The sequence below is a fragment of the Alligator sinensis genome, unplaced genomic scaffold (assembly GCF_000455745.1).
Source record: "Alligator sinensis unplaced genomic scaffold, ASM45574v1 scaffold419_1, whole genome shotgun sequence".
Classification (NCBI taxonomy): Eukaryota; Metazoa; Chordata; order Crocodylia; family Alligatoridae; genus Alligator; species Alligator sinensis.
In genome coordinates, this window is record NW_005842360.1 from 1,164,178 (window position 1) to 1,185,399 (window position 21,222).

The window sequence follows — 21,222 nt, forward strand, 5'->3', positions numbered from 1 at the left end:
CCCTCCAGCAGCCTTCCTCTTCCCCCTACTCCTTCTCTTCTGCCTCACATCTGCTTGCACATTAGTGTCATTCAGCTAGCGATCCTTCATGTGCTTCTGCGGAGTGGCTCAGATATATATATATAGAATAGTTATTATAAATAATGACTGACAAAGCAATTCCTCTCAATTCACTTTGCGGTCTGCTGGGTTTCTAGACATGATTTAAATCTAGAAATTCTTCTCTTGTTAAAAATACTCTAGTATCCTACAGTTGGGTTCAGGACAGCGCAGCTTACATCAGCATTTTGGACTAGTTGAAAATACCTCAGTATTTTTCCTATTAGTGCTGCTTGCACGGTGGTCCTTTTTTTGGAGTCTCACCCCCTCTATGAGCCATCTGGGGGCGTGGAAATGTCTGTGTTGTCATCCTGTTCCTGTCTGCTGTTGCTGGTAGGTTTAGAAATATGCTTTCCTTTGCTGGTGGCAGTGGAAGTGTTTCAGAGGGGGTCTGCAAAGGGACTGCTTTGCAAATGGCTGCACTATAGAAAGAAGCCTCTTGTAGTGTTAACGCTATAGCCAGCACCCATGTGTGCATCCCCTGATTAGTAGAAACAGGCCATCTCCGCTTGGCGTTGTACATTTTGGCTAAATAGCTGTCTGCCAGGCCAGCTCCCCCTTCAGCCCCCGTATTCCTGGCTGCATTATAGGAGTGCCGCACCTTGTCTTCCTCTGCAGATCTTCCTGCTCAGCAAGCAGGGCTCCAAAATACGCCTTGCCAAGTTGAATCAATTAGCCCGCAGGGATCGACTACCTTCCGTGCCACGTGCAGGACTAAACTCGTTCATCACCAGGAGGGTCAGGTCAGGCAGGCTAGAGGTCGCAGCCCTCACTAATGAATTAATATGAGGGTAGAGGGGTGCAGTGCTGCTGCCCTCAGCGCTGTTCTGCCCACAGAGATGAATCGTCTGCAGCTCTAATGTCATGCTTCTCTGAAAGGCAGTGCAGGGGGGAGGGAGGGGCTCCTTTGTGTAGTGGCTTCTGCCGGGCTGTTTATTTAGAAATAATTTCCTCTTCCAGGTGGCACCAACTGTAAGTAGAACAGCACTCCCCCTCCTCGTAAAGCTTCGCTGCTATTCCTGCCACACTTCGTTTTTTAAAAAAGAGGGAATTTAAAAGATGAAACCTGCAGTCTCTCAATCCCTCCCGATGTCTTTATGTTCCTCTTATCACCACTGCAGCTCCTGGCCTACTTTGCGGATTACTTTTTAGCATGTTAAATCCAGTCGATAAAGGCTTTTTTTCTTCCCACTAAAAAGACCGATCAGAAAAATCTCTGGATAAGAGCAACACAATAGGCCTTCTGTTTCCAAATGAGATTGCACTTGAAATCCTGTTTTTCTTCCCCCCATACATATAACAGTACTTCAGCAATCCACCAGCTTGAAGAAGCTCTCGGTATATTTAGGATTGGTGCGTACAACAAGAAATTGGTCAGCCTATAATGCGCACTAATTATTTCTGGTGCATTTTTAAAAATAAATATACGTAACAGATGTATAATCCTAAACATATACCAAATGTGCTGAGAGAGGGGGAGTGGTATCTACAGATGACTTGTTCATTTGTTGTAATATCCAGTAGTGGTTATCTTGTGTTTGGTCACTGCCAAAGTGTTTGCACTTTCCTCTGAAACACCTGGTGGTGGCCACTTGCAAACAGGACTGAGCTAAGGAAGAGCCATGGGGCTGTTGCAGACTGGCATTGCCCATGTCCCTGTGGCGGCGAGGGGCAGAGGGTTTCGTTCTGTACTAGATGCACAACAGAAGGCTCAGCCCCGCAATGTAACAAAACCAGTATGAACAGGGAGATACAGAACAAGCAAAAGATCACTTGGGGTCACCCACTGAATGCTTCAGGGCCAGCTGACCACAGTCAGTACCCAAGGGTCCTAGCAGCTCAGGAGACAGCCCTCCTCTTCTTTACTTTTTTCATGCAGAGCAGGCAAGGATCCCCAGCTGCGGAGGAAGTTATTGTCTCAGTTATGCACTCACATAGCACATTTTTAAGAGCTCTATGTGCTTCGCAAAGGCAAGCAGAAATTCACGTTCCATGCATCTGCTCTACAGAGAGAAGCCGAGATCCGGACAGCCAAGTGCAGGCACTTAACTAGCTTACACACAGAGCACTTCAAAGGGACCCATGAGGATGAAGGATTCACCTGCTCGCCCACATCATCAATAAAGGATAGGGCTGCCCCATGGGCTCAGGTTTCCCTGCTACACATATTTGCCATGAAAATTAAACATTTAAAAATAATTTTAAAAGATCTTTCCAGTACTTAACACCTTTGATCAGGGGCAGAAACTCCTGATGAACAGCAGTGATGATTACTGTATCACTTAAATGTGATTAGCACAGTTGCTTACTCCGAGGAAGTTATTCCTTTCCTATTACTGATAAGATGGTGCAAGGCGAGCGGAGCATGTACCCACTTCATCGCTTCCTAAGCGTGGCACATCCCCAGATTGCATTACAGCATCCCATGGAGCAAAGAGCCGAACGATTTGATTTCAGACCCTCCTTTCTGCTTTATAGTAGACTGGACATGGCCTTTACTGGAAATAGGCACGATATCTTAAAATTCTCCGAGCACAGCAGTTACGTAGATGGAAGGGGCCTGATCTAATATTTGCTTTTCAGTTTCTCTTGTGTGAGACCACCACAGGTACGCAGAGATTAGTCATCCTCCAGTAATCTTCATTCTTCTTACAGGAATATATATATTAGTAGTCCTCTCCACAGGTGATATATATGATGTTAAAGTGATAATTATGCTTTGTTGATATGATAGAGCAGGTTAGAAGCCTTTGTGGTTTGCATCACTAACCAGTTTAGTTTTTTTTTTAAACAAAATAGCTTAAGACAAAATTTAATTCTCCTTCAACCAACCAAGCATTTGTTTTAGGCTGATGCTGTGTGCTCATTGCCGCATAAAGCTGAGTTGTATGTTCAGAATTTGCAAGCTGACTGGGGGATTTAGCCACACAGCACCCATAAAGGGAGATTGATGAGGATCACTGCACCCACTGATATGCAACTGCTTGTGGGGAATAACTTGATGGTTGATTAACAATGCATAGCCCCACCACAAAACACTGAATGGTGATGCAAGAAAATGGGGAGGGGAGTTTAGCTAAAACCCCTGCTTGGCTTTTGCAGGTCCCAAGCATAGCTCCTATCCAAAGGCTGTGCTTTCCCGAGGAACCCAGGGGAGTGAGCCCATGGAGCTCACTGGCGGAGGGAGCCCCACCTCCCTTGAGTTCCTTTGAAAATCCCAGCCACACGCTCTAAACGCCGCCACGTTCCAAGCATTGCTTTTTCACTAAGGATGATTTATTATAATAAAGGATCTCCATGGTGATATCAACATTCATGATGCTTCCTTAACCTAGATAAGAAGCTGCTGGCCCTGAGGAGCTTACAACCTTAATGAAGCAAGATAAACAAACACGAGACGATGCAGGGCTGCAGTTCAGGAGGCAGGAGGATTTTTCCTGGGAAGGCTCTGAAGGGAGAGCGTGTCAAGGAGTGTGTTCTGGGTGCAGAAAACAAGCATGATAAGCAGTATAAGAATGAGAGCGAGAAACACACACAAAGGAAAGGGAAATGGCTGGGGGAAGAGGCTGCTCGTGTGCAATGCAGGGCCAGGGGAGGAAGGTGAAGCGAGTGTTGCCCCGTCCAGTGGTATAAGATGGCACCGGCCAGATTGCCTTTGACTCCCCATGGAGCTAAAGAGCCTACCGACTCCACTTCCAAACCTGTGGGTGCAGATGCCAGATAGAGATGCATGCAGATACAAGTGATGGTGACATTTCCATGCTGGCCAACTCCCTCGACTCAGCAGCAGGTGGCTTCGTGGGAGATGCATGCAGATACGAGTGATGGTGACATTTCCATGCTGGCCGACTCCCTCGACTCAGCAGCAGGTGGCTTCGTGCAGATGGGGAAGGTAGTCCCGTGCCGCATTGCTGTCATGTTGTTTTACCACTGCGGTGGCTTGGGAAGCTGCATGGCCTTGCTTGGTTTACTGGCGCGCTGAACCCAGTGGTCCTGCAGGCGAAGCTTTCACTTATAGTTTGCAGTGGGCCATTGCAGCTAATCAGAAGCTGAGGGAGCTTTGCAGAAGTTCAGACAGAAAGATGGGGCCAGCTGGCACCAGCAGCAATAACTGCCCCGAAGCTCAGCGCCTTCCCAAATCAGTCAAGTCTGTATCAGAGCTATTAGTCCATATGTGCTGCTCTGCAGAGGTGAATACCTGGAACCCAGGGGGAAAGCGAGCCCTCTGTAGGGTGACCCCTGCCCACCCGTGTGATGCTCTGTTGAAGGGAGGGCATTTCCCCTGAGCTGGAACTGAGGAGTTGTGAACTGAGAAGAAATGGGAGGTCTAGTGGTCTGAGCCCAGGACTGAGTGGGGGGCCTCCCAGAAGCTTTCATCTGGTTTGGCTGCTAACTTCTGCTGTGGCTTAGGGTAGGGGAAAGTTGTCCGTTAAACTCCAATGCCTGTAAAATGGGACTAGCCAGCTTTTACCTGCCTCACAAAAGGGGATTGTGTGGAGTTTGTTGCAAAGTGCTGTTTAAGTGTTAATTGCACTTAATGCCTATCTCTGCAATGGATCATTTGCACTGCAGTGTGACTGCAGGGAAAAGTTATTGGCATGCAAGTGGTTTCTAATGAAAGCTGCTAACTGATTCTCTAAACTCGTGCTAGGACAACTTCTTTGCTAAGGTCACACTGCGACAGAGAGAGAATCTGAGAGATCACAGGCCAGTGTCTAGGGTAACCGAACTGTCGGCTTCCTTCCGAGGCAGATACCCTCCTGAGACGAGGAACTAGAAAAGCAAGTCATGAAACATTCAATCTTGCTGCTCTGTTTCCCGGTGCCTGTCATTGTCAGGTCTCATGGAATTATTATAATAGCAGAAGCTATAAATACTTCTGCCAACGGAAAGCAGCACACTCATTCACGTGGAGGATGACATGCTGAGCATCAAGGCAAGAGTCTAAAACGGGGCTAATTCATAGCTGGTGTACCTGAAGTTGGGGAGTTGCATTCTTGTGACAGTTCTGAATCAGGGCTCAAGGTTTCACGTGAATATGGTAGACATGGGGTAGTGATGCGAGGCTACAGGGTGTCATACTGTCCCTTCTGTAGATGTTGAGAGCCATGACCCTTAGTGAACGAAAGCCATAGCTGTTTGCTTGCCTCCCCATTTCTGCAGCACAGAGTGTACAAGCATTGGGGTTTGGCCCTACTGAAATGACTGCCAGTTACCTCCCTTAACCCTTGGTAGACCTGTGCAATTGGTACTAGTGGAATGAATCAGACAGTTCTCTCTGAATAAAGGATCAGTCATAAATTACCGTATCAGCCAATTCTTCCTGGCACTTGCTGGCCTTCATGGGAGAGAAAGGACATGGATGAGGATGCTCTTGTGAGTAAAGGATATGGTCAACGAGCAAGTGCAAGGAGATGTTTCATTTCTTGCTGAGGCAGGTGGGTGGAACTAGAGGTTGATGTTTCAGATGGAGGCATCACCTCCCACCTCGAGTCTCAAAAGGGATCCAAGACCTGCTTGTCCTTCCTGCAGTGTTAACATTTGTGGCGCACGATGAACCCAAGCCTTGACAGGTGCTAGAACTGCCCTCTTGGCTCTAAAGCCGAGGTGCTCCCTCTTGAGCCATGCTGTTACCAAAGGAGAACAGAACGTGCCCAGAGAAACTTTCCTGGCCTGTCCAGAAGCATTTACAGAGGTCCTCAGCTTTATGTTTTCTAAGAGTCCGCGATAAGCTGCTGTGCTGGAGGAGGCGGCTTATCTTTGATGCTGATTTCCGGCCAAGTCCTTGACACTTTGCATGCTGTTAACTGTTTATCTGCAAAACTGTTCTGCTGCATTCTGGGAGACAGGATGGAGAGCTGTTGATTTGATTTTTTTTATTTATTTATTTATTTATTTATTTTTTTTATTGCTAGACTTATGCTATCAAGATCTGTGTAACGAAGGGAAATAGACACATGACCTGTGTTTCTCCCTCTGAGCACAATTAAATATACAAGATGAAGAAAGTTAGCGAAGCCTGCACAGCTTTTAGGAACAAAAATGAATAAGAAAGAACATTGTTTTTGCTCCACATAACCATTGTGTCCCATGCCGTTCCCCATGGATGTGCACAAATTCAGAGTGGGATTGAGCTGGTTCATTTCTTAGTGCAGCTGGTGGAGGCACCTGACATCACCAGAAGGAAGCTTAAATATGACTGTTGTCCTAGCAAGGCGATGTGACCCCGTGAGCTTAGCTCTATGTTTCTACTTTGCACAGGCTGAAATCTGCCTGTGTACATGGTGCTGGCAGGAGCTCTGTGCAGCACAGGCATGAACCGTGTGCAGGGCAGGCCCTGTGCACAGAGGTGTCTTTCACACCTAAGCAATAAAACAAGCAAGTAACTGGTCCCACCCCAGCCCATGCTGCTGCTAGCTCCACTTGTTTGTTAACATTTTTAAGCAGACTAATTGTTAGTATCTTCCCCTTGGCAAACTGTCCTCAACTTCATCAACCAGACCTGCTCCTGGGAGGCTGGAAGGATCTGTCACGATGCATCAGGAAATTGTTAGTGGATAGAATATTTTTAGCAGCTCACCAAGCCTCCTTGCCTCTCCTCCCCCCAACCAATCACTGCTGCTTGCCACGCGTTGCTGTGTAATCACCATTCACCTCTCCTGCACTGATGGGGTTTTCCCTGCATGCTGTATTGAGCCTCAGGATATTGAGGTAGTGTGGTGCATAGTCACGTGTGGTGTTAACCTGGTCCGTACAGAATAAATATCCACAAATTCTGTGCCAAGCTCTCCAAAGCCCTTGGGGGTCAGGCAGAGATCTGACAAAGATGCCATAGGAACAGGCTGGCTTTAGTTTTTCCTAAATCTTGGTCAGCAAGCTCCGATTGCACAGGCTCCAATTAACAGCTTGTACTGTTAATGGCTGTCATTGCCAAAGCATTAAAGCACATCACAGCCTTCAGCGTATCGGGCTTTGAACACCCTGTGCAGTAGAGAAGCACCCTTGCAACCCAGTTCAACAGGTAGGACACAGGTACTGCGCTCAGCTGTGGTGCAACAGGGACTTGCACCAAGCTCTGCCACGTCCCAGCTGGAAGAGGCTGGAGGAGAGCTTTGAAGGACCCTAAATTGCTGTACTGAAAACGCTGTGCAGTTGGGGCTTTGCAGCAAGTGTGTCTGAGCTAGTGCCTTGGGGGCTGCTGTTTTACAGCTGGCTGGAAATGCCTGGCCACTGACTGATGCACTGTGCTTGTCACCTGTGCAGCAGTTAGATCGGGGTGGGCAAAATGTGGCCCACGGGCTAGATGTGGCCCGCCAGGCCAGTCTATCGGGCCTGCAGGGCCCCTAAAAAATTTAGAAAATTAATATTTATCTGCCCTTGGCTGCCTGTCATGCAGCCCTCGATGGCTTGCCAAAACTCAGTAAGTGGCCCTCCACCCGAAATAATTGTCCACCCCTGAGTTAGATGGTGGAACATGGTTTCTGCTGCCCCTTGAATTTAAAAGTCAGGTTGATCAAAAGCTGGGGACTTGTTTCAATACCCAACCGAGCCTGGCACCGGTATGTGGCTTTGTGTTGGCAACATGCAGCGTTAAGTGAAATTTGTTGGAATTAACTGAGACTGACCCACCCATGCAAAGGCCTCTGGGAAGAGGAGGAGGAGGTGGGAGCAGTGTTGTGGGAAATAAAGCAAAAAGTTGGTGAATCCCCATCCAGTGAGCTTTTAGTCAAGCGCAGGGCTAGGTATGGCTGTATGCACGCACACGTGGAGCAACCACTCGTATCTCCCCAATATCTGGTGGTGGCCACTTGCAAACAGGACAGAGCTAAGGAAGTCATGGGGCCATTCCAGACTGACTGAGGTCAGGGAGATGAGTGGATTTCTACTGCTGGGGAGCTGAGCAGTTTTGAATGAGGACACGGTCAGCCCTAGCCTAACAAAGTGACCATGTGTTGCTTAGCCAGCTGCCACTGTTGGTGTCACAAGCTGAGCCTGTCTTTCAGACCAACTAGCCAGGCTAACTCTACTGAGCGTCTAGAAAGCTGCTGGTGTTCCCCACAGAAAAGAGCTGTGGGAAGAGCAGTACCTTACTGCTGGCTCCCCTTGGGCTGGGCTGCATGTAGACATGCCAGTACCGCCTTGCCTCTTGCTGTTTCCCAGAACCGTACCCTCCGGCTGTCTCTGCACTGCTTCCACGGGCAATGGCCCATTTCAAATTCTTGCTGCAGCTACTACAAGGCTGAGAAAGGCAACTGGCTGCACAGAGTAAGGTCCTCAGGATTACACTCCCCCATCCCTACGCTACAGGGGACAATCCCACCCCCACAATGACACCTGTCCTTCTCCCCCAGGGTGCCCCCACCTTCTTCAGCAGCTCCAGGTAAGCTGGACTCCTGAGTGTCTGGGTGGCCAAGGTGACAGCATTTACTTACAGCCCAGGAAGACAAGTGTCCTCACTTATCAGAAAAATCTGCTGTGTGCCAGTCCTGAGACCAAAAAACCCCAAGATGCTGCCCTGGACCTCCTGCCCTGGGCCTATTTGGGCAGGTACAGGTAGTGGATAGAGACCAGAAGTAGAGAACAGCGTGAGCCATGCTTTTGTCCGATTAGCTCCCTGAGCTTATCTACTGATCCAGACAGCTTCCTTCCCTTCAGCTTGCTCCCTGCGTGCTGCCGTGTCTGGCGACTGCCGTTGTGACCAATGTTGACTTCACTTCCGTCTCTGCTGCACGGGATCAGGTGAAGGACTCTGTTAGAAGTGAATGTGACTGCCTGGACTTCCAGCGGCCAGATTTGCTGAACGGCACACCCCAGGGTACTCGAATCGCCAACCCAGGGCAATTAAAGCCACAGACACAGGGCAGCGAGAGTTGTTGCTAGCTAAACCCTGCAGGAAAAAGGGGTTTTAAAAAAGAACTGAGCAAATGAATGATCTCTAGTATTCAGGGAGTTTGCATTTCAAAGGGCGTCCCCCCTCCCCCAAAGGCTTGTTACGTTAGGGTTGATCTTCTCTCTAACGCAGGCCGCAGGATTTCGCCCGTATTTCTTGAGTCAGTCCATAATTTACAAGACAGTTGATGGAGTATCCCCTACAGCTGGGGAAGGTGGCTTGTCGTTCTCACTGTAAAGAACAATTGGGTCTCATTTTTCATTAGAATTTGTCTGGGTTCAGCCTTCAGTGATTGCATCTTGTTACAGCTTTGTCTGCCACAGGCCCCCTGCTATCAGCAATCTTCTCCTGCCAGAGGCACTTACTGTTGCCAGCTGTGTTGGTGTCTCTGAAGCAAGCAATGAAGGTGGGGATCAGGCAGTGTTTTTGGGGAGGGACGGAGTCTGCTGGAAGACAAGATGGCAGGTTTTAGACAGGGGCCCTGTTGTGGGGAGGGAGAAAGGATGCACATTAGAGAGGGAGTCTGCAGAGCACTTGCCCGATTCCTCCATTGGATTGGGGAGAACTGGGTGTTTTGGAGAGTAGGAGCATGCTAAAAACTTAGCACCAACCAGCAGCAATTGTGCAGGTACAAAGCTCTAGTGCTTTGACTTTGGTTACAAGGATCTGCAGCCCTTGAATAATGTGAAGCTTGAAAGAGATTTTGCTTTTGAAATGACTCGTGTGCAAGGCCACAAGAACCCAGCCAAAGATTTTGTGGGTCACAAGGTAACTAAGCTTAAATGTGGGTGAGAAGACAACCTGCAAAAGGTCCTTTCTCTTTTCCAGCCAACTCAATATACAGTTGAGAGAGTTTTGTTTTTTTCCTTCCACATGACAGTTTCTATCTGAGGCGGTGCTGAGGTGCTGCAAAATTAGACCTGTTTCAGAGACGATAAATACCCTATTTGACAGTTTTGGCATATGTAACCTTCAATTAAATAGGTAAATGTATAAATACTAGATAATAATAGATGCTGTCACGCAGCATGGAATTGGTTTGATCATGTGCAGAAGAAATATTTGGTTTTCTTCTTGGTGGGCGGAAAAAAACCCCAAAAAACAGAAGAGACTCGTTTTTAGCTGCTGGAGATGGCAGTAAAACAAGGACAGCACAAACCTATGTCTATAAAAGGCAGTTTGGAACGGTTTCTTCCCGGTCAGGAAACGACAGAACAGTTCCCATCTCCGTCCCTTCCAGGGATGGAAACTTTCTTATCTGTGGGAAAACACTGGAGTGAACAGAACAGTTTGGGAGCCAGAGTGTAGTCAGCAGCTGCTCTCCGATGGGAAGTGACAAGCATTGTTAGAAAGGGAAGTGGGACAGATCAGAGGATCGAGGTTACTCTGGGGGTTAGGTTAGTTCAAGTCCCGATGAGGCACCCCCACCACCATTAGCCTGCTTGGCATTGGCAGCTTTGCTTCTTAAATGACAAGAAACGCTCCACGGTTGAGCCTCTGCTGCCTCCTGTGAACTCTGCTGAAAGCAAAGGCCGTGTAGGATGTGCGGCAGGAAACCACGCCGAACTCTCTGGAGCGCGGAGGGCTTGCTAAGACAAACGGTTCGGATGCTAGTTTGGGACTTGGCAATGTGGCATCAACTCCCTGTCTCATCACAGGCTTCTTGTGTGACCTTGGGTCCAGCTTGTGACACCAACTCTCTTCAAGTATTTGGGGACTTCACTCCCATACATTTTTGCGAGCGGTGTTGAAGATCTGGGCTCCCATTGGGTCTGTGGGCATTCAAAGTGGAAAATCAGGGTGGGTCCTGAGTCTTAAGGGGGAGTTCCTAGCTCTGAGGCAATGGTGTTTTAACTGTGGCAGCATGCAGTGTCTGGTAAAGGAAGTCCATGCTGGAAAAGGTTAAACAGACAAGAAGGGCAAAGGATGGGAGAAGGAACAGGGAGGGTGAAGCAATTCTCTCAAGCAGCACAGCCAAGAATGCAGCCCGGCGGTCAGGGTGCCTGAGCTGCGGTCCCACGCCTAGACCGTGCTGCCCTTTCAGTGATGCACCCCAAGGAGGAGGATGGGGGACTGTGGAAAAGGGAGCGGGTCCTTCCCTATCCTGCATGTCAGCAGTGCCTTGGACGTGGTGTATGACAACACTGTTGAGCCCAGGGCAGATAAATGGCCTGGTGGATTAGACCCAGCATTGAGATCTGTTGTGAAGAGCAACAGGTTCTTGAGCCCAGCAACTGAAAAACACTGGACTTTTTTATTTAACTCGAATTGTTACCAGTGGCCAGAGTTTACGGGCACAGCATCGGTCAGGAGGCTGCTCAGGAGCCATGGAGCAAACAGCCAGTTGTTGCCCATCTGAATGCCTTTGGAGGATCGCTGGATCCTTGTCAATTGGCATCAGCAGCTTTCCTGAGCGAGCGGTAGTGACTGTCAGGTTTGCCACCAGACACCAGCGTGAGGGCTGTGAGCCCCTCGCTCGGACTGGGATGCGGGCGCTAACACGCTAATGCTAACGCACGGTCACTCCTGTCTTTCTAGGACACGATTGCACTTAGAGATGCGATCAACAGCAATTCGGGGCAGCCCAGTAGATACGGCTAATTGATGCTCTGTCACTTCAGCGCTGGTGGTTTGTTTGACATGCTTTGCTTTCTCCTCCGCCCAGGGTGAATCAACTCATGATGCCACCAGCCTCTGTGAAAGTCTGAGATGGTGAGTGACAGCACCATAGAAAACGTTTCTCCTGGGAACTGTGGGGCTTCTGTGAGCCTGGCTTTGGGGAGGCAGCACCCCTGCTTCTCCCACGGCAGGTTGGCAGAGGGATTGTACCCTGTTAGAGCAGCAGCTCCTTGGGTGCCAGGGTAGGCAAGGGGTCAGGGGCTCGGTTCCTAGTCAGATCAAAGCAGAGCCCCAGCTGCAGCCCCAGCTCACTCCCTTCCTCCACCCCACACCCAGTGCTGAGATACTTTCCCCCCACAGCAGAGCCTCTGGATCTGTCTTCAGCCTTTGCTTACCCAGAAAACCCAGTTCATCAAGTTACTTAGTACCTATAAGAGTCTTATGCCCTTGCCAGACCCCTCCAGGGTTTCCTACAGGCTGAGTGGTAAAGTCATTCTTGTAATTTAAACACACATACAACATGGGGCAATTTAACACCCCTTCCAGTAAGGCTGCGTTGTACTAGCTGTCTGTCCCCATGCACCTAGCCAGCTTCCCTGATTTTAAGCTACTAGTGCACTATGAAAGCATACTGGTTCGCTCATTTTCTGGTCTCATGGAATGAGGGTAGCCTGGCATAATCCTAATGCTGGATCGTAGTGGTACATGCCCTGAAAGGCATGTCAAGTCCTTGCTGTCCTGATGCGCCTTCCAAATATGAAGCAGAGCAGGAATAAGGAGACCATTATCACCCTAACATGCCATCTTACACTAGACTGAAGGCTCCTGACCCCCTCCTGCCATTTTCCTGCGTACATTAAATCGGCCGCTGCACTGCTCTTAATCTGATGTCTGCTTACTGCCACATGAGCATCCCTAATTGCATTGCAGACCCAAACCAATTCATGGAAAGATGCTTTGTGATAGCGCAAGACTTTGCTCTTTGCTCCTGCTGGGATTTGTCCCTATGCTGCAGGTCTCAATACTGGGTGATGGCTCCTAGGCCTTGGCATCAGGCCAGACACAGACTCCCCCACCTCCTTCACCGACACTGTTCTTATCGCTACCTGACAGTTATGCAATTGCAGCTCGGAGCTGCAGCAAATGATAAAAACTTCCCAGTTCTGACTGTGGCCAAAATTCATTAAGCAATTTTTAATTATATTTTTTTTTACAGGAGATTTTTTTTCCCCCTCCTGTAAATTAAACGTGCTGAGAGAACACATTCAGTAACACAGTTAGCAGTGGCCTTTTTGGGGGACTGGTGTAATATAATCTTGAGCAGAGCAGATGTTCTGTTTCCACAGAGGGGAATAGATCAGGGTAGAGGATAGGCCTCCAACAGCCCAGTACGTACTGTTCACTCCCTGGGCTGGAAGTCTAACTTCACCTTAATGCCATTTCGTAGCAGCTTTTATATGGGGTTAAAGAATCCTCAAGGCCTCGGATTGGGAGAAAATGTTAGCGGATACGATCGGAGGCTGCATCTGCGGCAGAATGAAAGCATGGTTCTCATTGAAGAAGTCCAGCACATCAGGGTTGCTTTTTTTATTGATTCATTCTAGATTTAAGCACCTTGAAGAAAGGGATATGTCCTCTGGGGGAAGTCTTCCTGGACCCCATAGGCAGATTTCTATTAAGGCCACAAGCAGCAGAAAGCAGGCCACAGAACCCAACCCAGCAAGTCCTGCAGGGCGGAGGGTAATTCAACCTCACAATGCAGGTGAAAGGCTCTTGGTGGCAGGCAGCTTTTTTCACTCCTCAGCCTTCAATATATTTGTCCTCTTAAAAATGAACATGTCAGAATGGCCTCCCCCCACCCGAGAGCTCTGCCAGGGCTGTTCCCTCAGACACGTGTGCTGAAGGTCGAGAGGCAGCTGGGCCCTAGTCCACGTTACGCTGCTGTTGTCATCCAACTTGCCAAGCTCCAGTGCAAAACTGTCAAGGCTGGAGCTGCACAAACTCACGAGGCCCCAGAGCCCAATGCCTAAACTGTGGGCGCGGTGGTGTGAAGGGCATCTGTCAAACCTGCACATGGGCTCCATGTCAGACCTGCCATGTCTTCCAGGCCTGAACTGGCTGCTCTGCATTAGAAACGTACCCTTCCCTTTCCCAGCTGATGGTAGCAGAAGGCTCCTAATAAGACTTATCTCTTAGCCTATGAGCAATTTAACACACCAGTAAGCGCTCCCATCCCTTGGCCTCTTGGGACAAACATGGGGGCTGAGCTCTAATTTAACAGACAGTCACTGGAAGGGCATTTTCTTGGTTGTCCCACCGTACAGACAGTGGGCCAGTTTCCATGGGTATAAATTGAGCTGGGGGGCGCTAGCTATGGCAGAGAAAGAGCCCTGCCCTGTCCACCTCTCCCTCCCTGCTGGTTGATCTTCCTACCCTTCATATGCATGTACTTGAACAATGGTGCAGCTTGCACAGCAGGGTGTCATCCCTGTGATGAGTTTTTACACCAACCCCCTTACACCAATCTGACCCAGGCATCTGGGCCCAGCCAGACCATGGGGTGATGTCTTAGAGCAGTAGAGTTTTTCTTTCCCCAAGCCAAAAACCTTATTAGCATAAGCACATTTATACCAGAGCTGCATCTGTGCAGGGGGAGATGGTGGCAGCCCTTTTACTGTGTTGCTGTAGTTAGTGGTACAATCCCCCAGCTCATCCTTGGATGAGACCTCTCCAAGTCTGTTCATCTCAGTCTTGTAAGTGAAGCCTCCATGGCTTGTTTTGCAAGCTCAGGAATACAAAATTCCAACCCCGGACTTATTCATGCTGACAGACATTTCCCTTTACTTACTTGTAGCTGATACAAAGGACTCCGGCTTCCATGCTGACGGCCCCAGCTGGGAACAATGCACCAGTACCAGACACAAGCAGGACCTCCGTGACGCATCCAAAGTCCACTCCAACACCAAACCAATCCCTTTGTTCTTACCTCCAGGGTCAAGCTAGAAGAGGTGACCAGGAGTGGCCTGGATCCCAGTGCTTGTGCACACAAGAACACTGATGGGTTTCCCCAGACTGCCATACTTTGGAAGGGGATGCCTGCGGGACCCACTCCTGCACTACACCCCAGCGAGCGACTGTAGATTGTGTATACGATTTTAGAGTTAGCCAGTGAAGAAGTCCACATTATCTACAGGGCAGCTGCTGCTCAATGCTGCCTGCTATGTCAGCGCGACCACCCCTTTGGCCAGAGACGGTGCAATGGTGGGGACCTCTTCTGTACATCACGGCCTCTCGCTCGACACTAAAGGCTCAACCCAGATTTTTAGTATTATTTAAACATCCTCAGATGCTTTCTCTCTGCTGAAGACGTCACATATCAGATCTCTATCTCTATAGCTAGATAAATAGTTTTATTTAAACTTTGGGCATCTGAAGCGGCCAGTGCAATGGCAGGACATGGAAAGCTCCACTTCTCTGCGCATCTTGGCACTGCAGCCTTGGTTCCAAAGAGGGCTCCATGGTAGCACTCCCAAAAGGCGGCAGAGACATTCACGCAACAGCACTTTGCTTATGGGAGCAGCCCTGGGGCTGGCACAGGGCTGTATCGCTGCTGGAAGGAGAAGTCTCTCACTGCACCAGGTGGGACTGTTATGGCAAGGCCAGGAAAGTCCTGGCCACTTGTATGTAATGGCTTTTTATTTTGTTTAACCCGTTTTGTTTTACCCTGCACAGAAGGTTTACAGGCCTCTAAAATACCAAAATCCACATGTGAAGGAACTACTGTACCCAGAGCCCGGTATGGCAGTGCTGCTGCGCCAGTGAAGGTGTTGGGTCGTTTATATGAATATCATACATCGTTAGCTTATTGCAGATGCAAATGATTTGCTCCCAGTATTTATCCCTATCCAGCAACTGCATTTCTACAAGGATGGTAGTGTGCATAAACACTGTCCTTGTTTACTCCCCCTGTTGCAGTACTTAAGGTCACTTTGATCTGTACAGTGGTGTGGCTGGCATGGGTTTAAGTGACTGGTGTGATGGGCTAAAAACAGAGCTTTAGCTAGTCACGGGCTCATTTGTATTTGGACCTCTCCGACCCATCTTTGGTTCTCAAGTGACAGACTGGCATGTTTACAGTGTGCGGGCGGGCGTGTTGCAGCTGTGGCAGGAGGAGATCAGTACAAATGGTCCCAATAAAGGACGTGAGGTTGTCAGTGGCAACAGTTGTCCAACCACCTGGTTCAGGTCTCCTAAGTAGATGCACTTTCCTTGAGTTTCCTTGCATATGCCCAGCACTTAATTCTTTTGGAAACCATACCTGATTAGCAACGGAATTGCCAACCCTGTTAGTTGGATATGGCTTTAATAATGTTACAAGCTAGCTGTCTGGAGAACATGGCTTAGGTTTGTCCTCTCCAATACAATGAGGAGTCACTTTTAATTGGCCAGTATCTCCAAAGAGCACTGGTATCTACATAAAAAGCAGTTGGGGTCCACCCACACTTTCCACTTCCAAGCTCTGTAGCAACTTTGGCTTCCTTGCAGAATACCCCTCCTGTAATCCCAGCAGGGAGTCAGCAGCAGTTCCCAGCAGCACTTCCATATTTTTCAAGATCAGCATCGATAGAGGGCTCACGGTTTCCTCCCTCTGCAGTTCTACAGGACTCTTCCTGAAAGGCAGCCCCTTCCCAGATTACTTCAGTTGGCTTTAAAAATATGTTGTAGGTCAGGCAAACAATTGGAGACAGGAATCCAACCACTACTACTTGCTGGCCCCTAGGGAACTGCAAATGCCACTCAAGTTCAGCTAAAATAATAAGCAAAGCAAAGTCGAAACAATGCTTTATGCTACCGTGTGCCGTTATTTACTCTGGTCAGGGGAGGGAAGTGTCAGCGCTGCGGTCTGGCAGCCACATGCCTGGCTTTGCAAGGATGGGAATTTCTCACTCTCATTAAGCCGTTCCCTGTTGCACCGTAAAAGAAAACAATTAGTCACTTAATCTCGGAGGCCAAAAGGAAGATTAGCAGCGTTTCCTCCGTTATTGGCTGAAGTGCTTTACGGCACGGAGGGTAAGGCTGTAACTCGGAAACCGACTGTTCCAGCTAATGCCTGTCAAAGGCAGGGCTTTGGCATGTGCCGAGACTTCGTTCCCATGGACTCGGTGGGGATGAAGAGCCTATATGATACACCTTCATTTGGCAGTGTTTTCTTTCTTATGCCAAACCTCTCTCCTCGGCAGAAAGGCAAAGCTACTTTGGAACGTGGTGACCGCACTTCCTAGAAACACGAAGCCAGGCAGCGAGACTTTTCGCATACTTTTTCCTTGGTGTAAGTGAATGGAGACTTAATTCAGTGTCAGGGTCCACAGCCCAACCCCAGTGCCCCGTAAGTGCTTGGACCAGGATTCAGGACCTACCATAAAGCAGCCGGCTGGGAGAACCAAAGATGGGTTGGACAAAGGTGACAGTCTGTAACAGCCCTTCTCTGCCTGCAGGTGAAGGGGCTTTGGCCTGGCAGCCACCTGTTTCTAGTCCCAGATGGGCTCTTTCAGCTGTTCCCTTTCAAGCTTGTAATGCAGATCTGTTGTCTGAGAGGGAAACCAGATGATTCAGGTGAAGAGTCTCGGGTTCAGACCACAACTGAGATTAACCAAGTCGAGTCCCACTCAGAAGAGGAGCAGGTTGCTAGAAGGGAGGTGAGGGGTGGAGAACCATGCATGCTCCTTCCTGGTGCCGTCATGTGCCGGTGTCCCACCTCCCTGTTGTAAAGCTCTACATGACGGTAATCAACTATCCTTCCCTCCCCCTGGCCCTGGGTGCAGCTTGCTAGGGGAGGATCTCTGCTAGTGGCAGTTTGGGCAAAGCTCTCGAGTTCTTGGGGGTTTCCTGCCCATGAGGAACTTCCAGAAAGTCAGAGCAGAACCACCAACCAACCCAGCAGCTGTCATTGTACCAGGATCCAGATGGTCCAACAGGATCCTGTCACTTAAATAAGCCCAAACTGCAGAAGCCATTAGCACTGCCTTGTGCATGTCTCTAGTTTGCAGGCATGTGTTCGTAAGCTGGCTTCTGCTGGTGTAAGGAGCTGCTGCAGGGATGAGGGAGAGCCATGCTTTCATTTGTCTGCAGAGATCTTGCTGAATGCACCAGTCTCTAACCCCCCCGCTGGGATCTGCACCACTTATCCATGGAGGCAGGGTTTTATGAGCCCAGCTCAGGATGGAAGCAGAACTTGTCAGCTGTGCAGCTCTGAGCTGCTTACACTCATCACCTCGGTTTGGAAACACTTTGCTCCGATTTACATGCTTTAAGCATCCGTCACAGTTCGGGGAATGAGCTGGGGGCAGTTTCTGTATTAGGCCCATCTCATTTACTGGAATGTTTTTTTTTTTTAACCAAATCAAATGGGTCCCACCCACACTGGGTGGGGCAGGGGGCAGCTGTGAAGCTGTCTCCAGCACGTTAGTGATGCTGCATTTCTGGTGAGGGTCCTGGGTTGGCCCTGAAGGATGTTTAGCCATTCAAACTAGAGACCAGGTTGGGAACACCTTAGCCAGGACCTAACTCCTTCCACATCAGCTTGGGTCAAGCTGCCGCAGAGTACACCCTGCTGCCTCCCTCCCTTCCCGGGGGGGGCTCAGGCCAGACCCACCACCACTCAGGGCTGTGACTGCATCTTCCTCAGTGACCTTCAGCTCCCGGTCTTCAGCCTGTCAGCAGTAATGCTTTCCAGCAGGGCACATGCTCTCCTTAGCATCTCTGGCTGCTGTGGCATTTCCAGCATAGGGGCTGAAGAAGGGGTGCTGGCCTGCTGCATTCATCAGCAGCATGGGGTGGGGCTCACGAGGAGCCTGGGGAGGGTTATGATGCCCCCAGCCAGGCCAGCTGTTTGCAGCAGGGCGAGTGCTTCATTCTGCTTCACTCCTGAAAGCTTTACCCAAAAGCATTCCTCCTCTGCTGCCAACAGCTGCCTTGGCACCCGGGCAGCCACTGCTGAGGCAGCAGGGCTGCTTCTGCACAGGGAGAGGGGAAAGAGCTGGTTCAAAGCAGCCAGACACCTGCAAACACTGCAACCAAAGTGCAGAGCTGTTCCCCACCACTGTCATGCCTCCTGAGCCTGTACTCCCAGGGCCTGGCCTGTTCAAACCCACTGCCTGCTTGCCTGCGTGAAGGCTGAAGGGCTGGATCCAGGAGCTGCTTGTCTCAGTCACGTACCAGCCATGAGGGGAACCTCAGAGCAGTGCAAGCTGCTGGCTAATCAAAGTGGCCACCATCTGGCACGCTGAAGCCCCTGGTTATCTGGTTCTCCTCCGTTGACTTTCTTGGTTTGTAAACCAGCACTTACAATCACTGTTACCGCGCGAGGTCCAGGGTCTGCCTATGATTTCTTGTTATACAAGGGAGAAGTATGAAATAGTTTTCTGATTTCTTTCAGAAGCAAATTACTATTTTATTTTTTAAGAGCAGCTGATTGCAAATCTCAGAGTATAAGAAGAGAGAAATAAAGCCAAATATATACCTTTATGTAAATTAACGAATAAATGTATTTAAAACCTACCTCCTGGCTCTTGTCCCCTTGTCACTGCTGGTAGCATTGCCTTTGTAGAGGCTTTGGTGCCACTCCCAGGAGATGGGGTCTCAGGGCTGCCTGGAGTCGAAGTGGAGCCAGCTTGCTGTGCCCAGAAGCGCCCCAGCTCCACCCACAGCTGCCCACGTGGGTCACAGCACCATCAGCACCGGTTGCCTCTCGAATCTGCCATTTAAAACGAACATGGTGCAGAGAAGGGGGACTAGAGGGCCCTGGCGAATCATGGGTGCTGGCTCCAAGCCAGCCCTGATCAGCAGAGCTTGTGCCCCAAGTGGAGCAGTGTCCACAGCTACCGGCCCCGTCTGTCCAAGGCAGCATGGCCCCAAGCAGACTGAGCCCCGATTCTTTAGCAGGGAGCTCCAGGTCTGAGGGAGCTGCAGCCACAGAGCCACACCGTGCTGCTGCCCACTGGGAGGTGGCTGCTCCACATCAGGGCTCAGCAAGGGCTGGAGTGGCTGCATGCTGCCAGGGGAGCCACAGGAGGTGCGGGGTCACTCTGCAGAGCAAGGGCTCCGGGCAGCTCCCTGGGCATCCCCCAGCCTCCCCGGACGGTTCTGAGCTTGCTTGGCGATGAATGTTACAAAAGCAGCGCTGCCTTCTGTGCCTAAAAGCGACATTTCCACTGACGTGGGCCAGTACCAGATAGAAGCCAGACAGGAGGCAGAAAACCTCCCCTAGGCATCTCTCATCTCCAGCATCCATGGCTGCTGGCTGCACACTGCCAACTGAAGCATGCATCTCCCCTCCAAGCAGCCTTCCTTCGGGCAGCACCAGGGCCTGCCTCCCACAGGCAGGACCCCTTTGTGGCCACAGAACCACCCCGTGAGGTGCCTAATAGCCATCAAGCCCAACCTCCTGTTGGGGAAAAACACGCATCGGGCCTTCCCAAGTCCTTCTGGGCAAATGACTCGATTAATTGTGAGCTCATGTATTCAGATGCTGCTGCAGCTGAGCCTGGAGACTCATGGCATGGGTCAGGCCACTTGGTGAAAGCTAAAGCCCCACTACGGCTCTCAGATACTAGCATGAGGCCTGGCCTTCCTAATAGCAGGGAGTTGGGAGATGCACCTCCTGCTCTATAGCCACATAGAGAAATCCCTTCCCTGAGGGCTTTCCAGCACGCTGGGAGGTTTGCAGTGTACCTTATAGAGCCCAGCCTCGGGAGTAACCTTCCTGGGCAGTGCTGAACACCCCAACCTCCCACCAGAGGTGGATCCAGGATTTTCTAAGGGGGCGAGGGCATGGGAGCAGTGACCAGTGCCGCGAGAAGCCTTGTGCTGGGACCGCAGTTCTTCAGTACAGGGAACAGGTAGAAATACTGGACCAGGAAGGGCACTTTCCTTCCCTCGGGGACCCCATCACCCTGACCTGCGCAGGCGCTGTTTGCAAACTTGTCCAGCGCTACAGAGGGAACCACGTCCATCAGGGCTGCAGCACACAGCTGACCCCTCCATGCTCCTGCCAGCCTTTCCTCAGCCACCCCACACCATTCATGACGTGCACGGTTCATCTGCTTCACCCGGCCCTCTCGTGTGCCTGGATGAGCCTGAACAGGTCAGCTCGCCTGGGCCAGCTGTCCCACAACCGACCTGGGAGCCCTGAACCCCAGCTCTTCACTGCCCCACCTGTCCGTAGTGCCGCAGTATTGCTAGGCAAACCCCACACATCCAGGTGAGCTCCCGCTCAGGAAGAGGCCACCACATGGCACCAGGGGACACACCAGCCCCAGCATCTTGTATTTCCCTGATGTACAGACAGCCATTAAGTGACTCGTCGGGAGCAGCAGAAGGGGGAAAGGTACCAGTGGCTCCACCCCATCAACCCACTGCTCACTCCAGAGCGAAAAAGCTGCCCCTACCGTTTTGGAGCCGTGTTCAGGACTGGCTGGCTTGTTTGCTGGAGACGCGGCCCCCTGGAACATGGACCTGTCCTTTCACGTGATGAGCCCAAAGCCTGGTGCTGCCTCACTGCCCACCGAGGTCCCTCAAGCGCTCGTGCGGCTGCACTCTTAGCACTGCCAAACAGA

The 21,222-nt window shown here is 50.3% G+C and overlaps 1 protein-coding gene across 3 annotated transcripts in view; it reads left to right on the plus strand.

Moving 5' to 3' along the window:
- The window catches only part of LOC102376386 (protein spinster homolog 2), a 166,564-nt gene extending 147,383 nt beyond the window's left edge, over positions 1 to 19,181 (plus strand). For 2 of the 3 annotated variants that reach the window (XR_003095361.1, XM_025210622.1), the window contains 2 exons: positions 11,655 to 11,701; positions 14,463 to 19,181. Coding sequence is in view for 1 of the 3 variants with exons in the window: in XM_025210622.1 (XP_025066407.1) it covers positions 11,655 to 11,697 (43 nt within the window). In the remaining 2 variants the exon portion in view is untranslated. Of the gene's footprint in view, positions 1 to 3,201; positions 3,224 to 11,654; positions 11,702 to 14,462 lie in introns of those variants that run through there. The other variant, XM_025210620.1, reaches the window with a different exon arrangement.
- Positions 19,182 to 21,222: the final 2,041 nt, after the last annotated feature.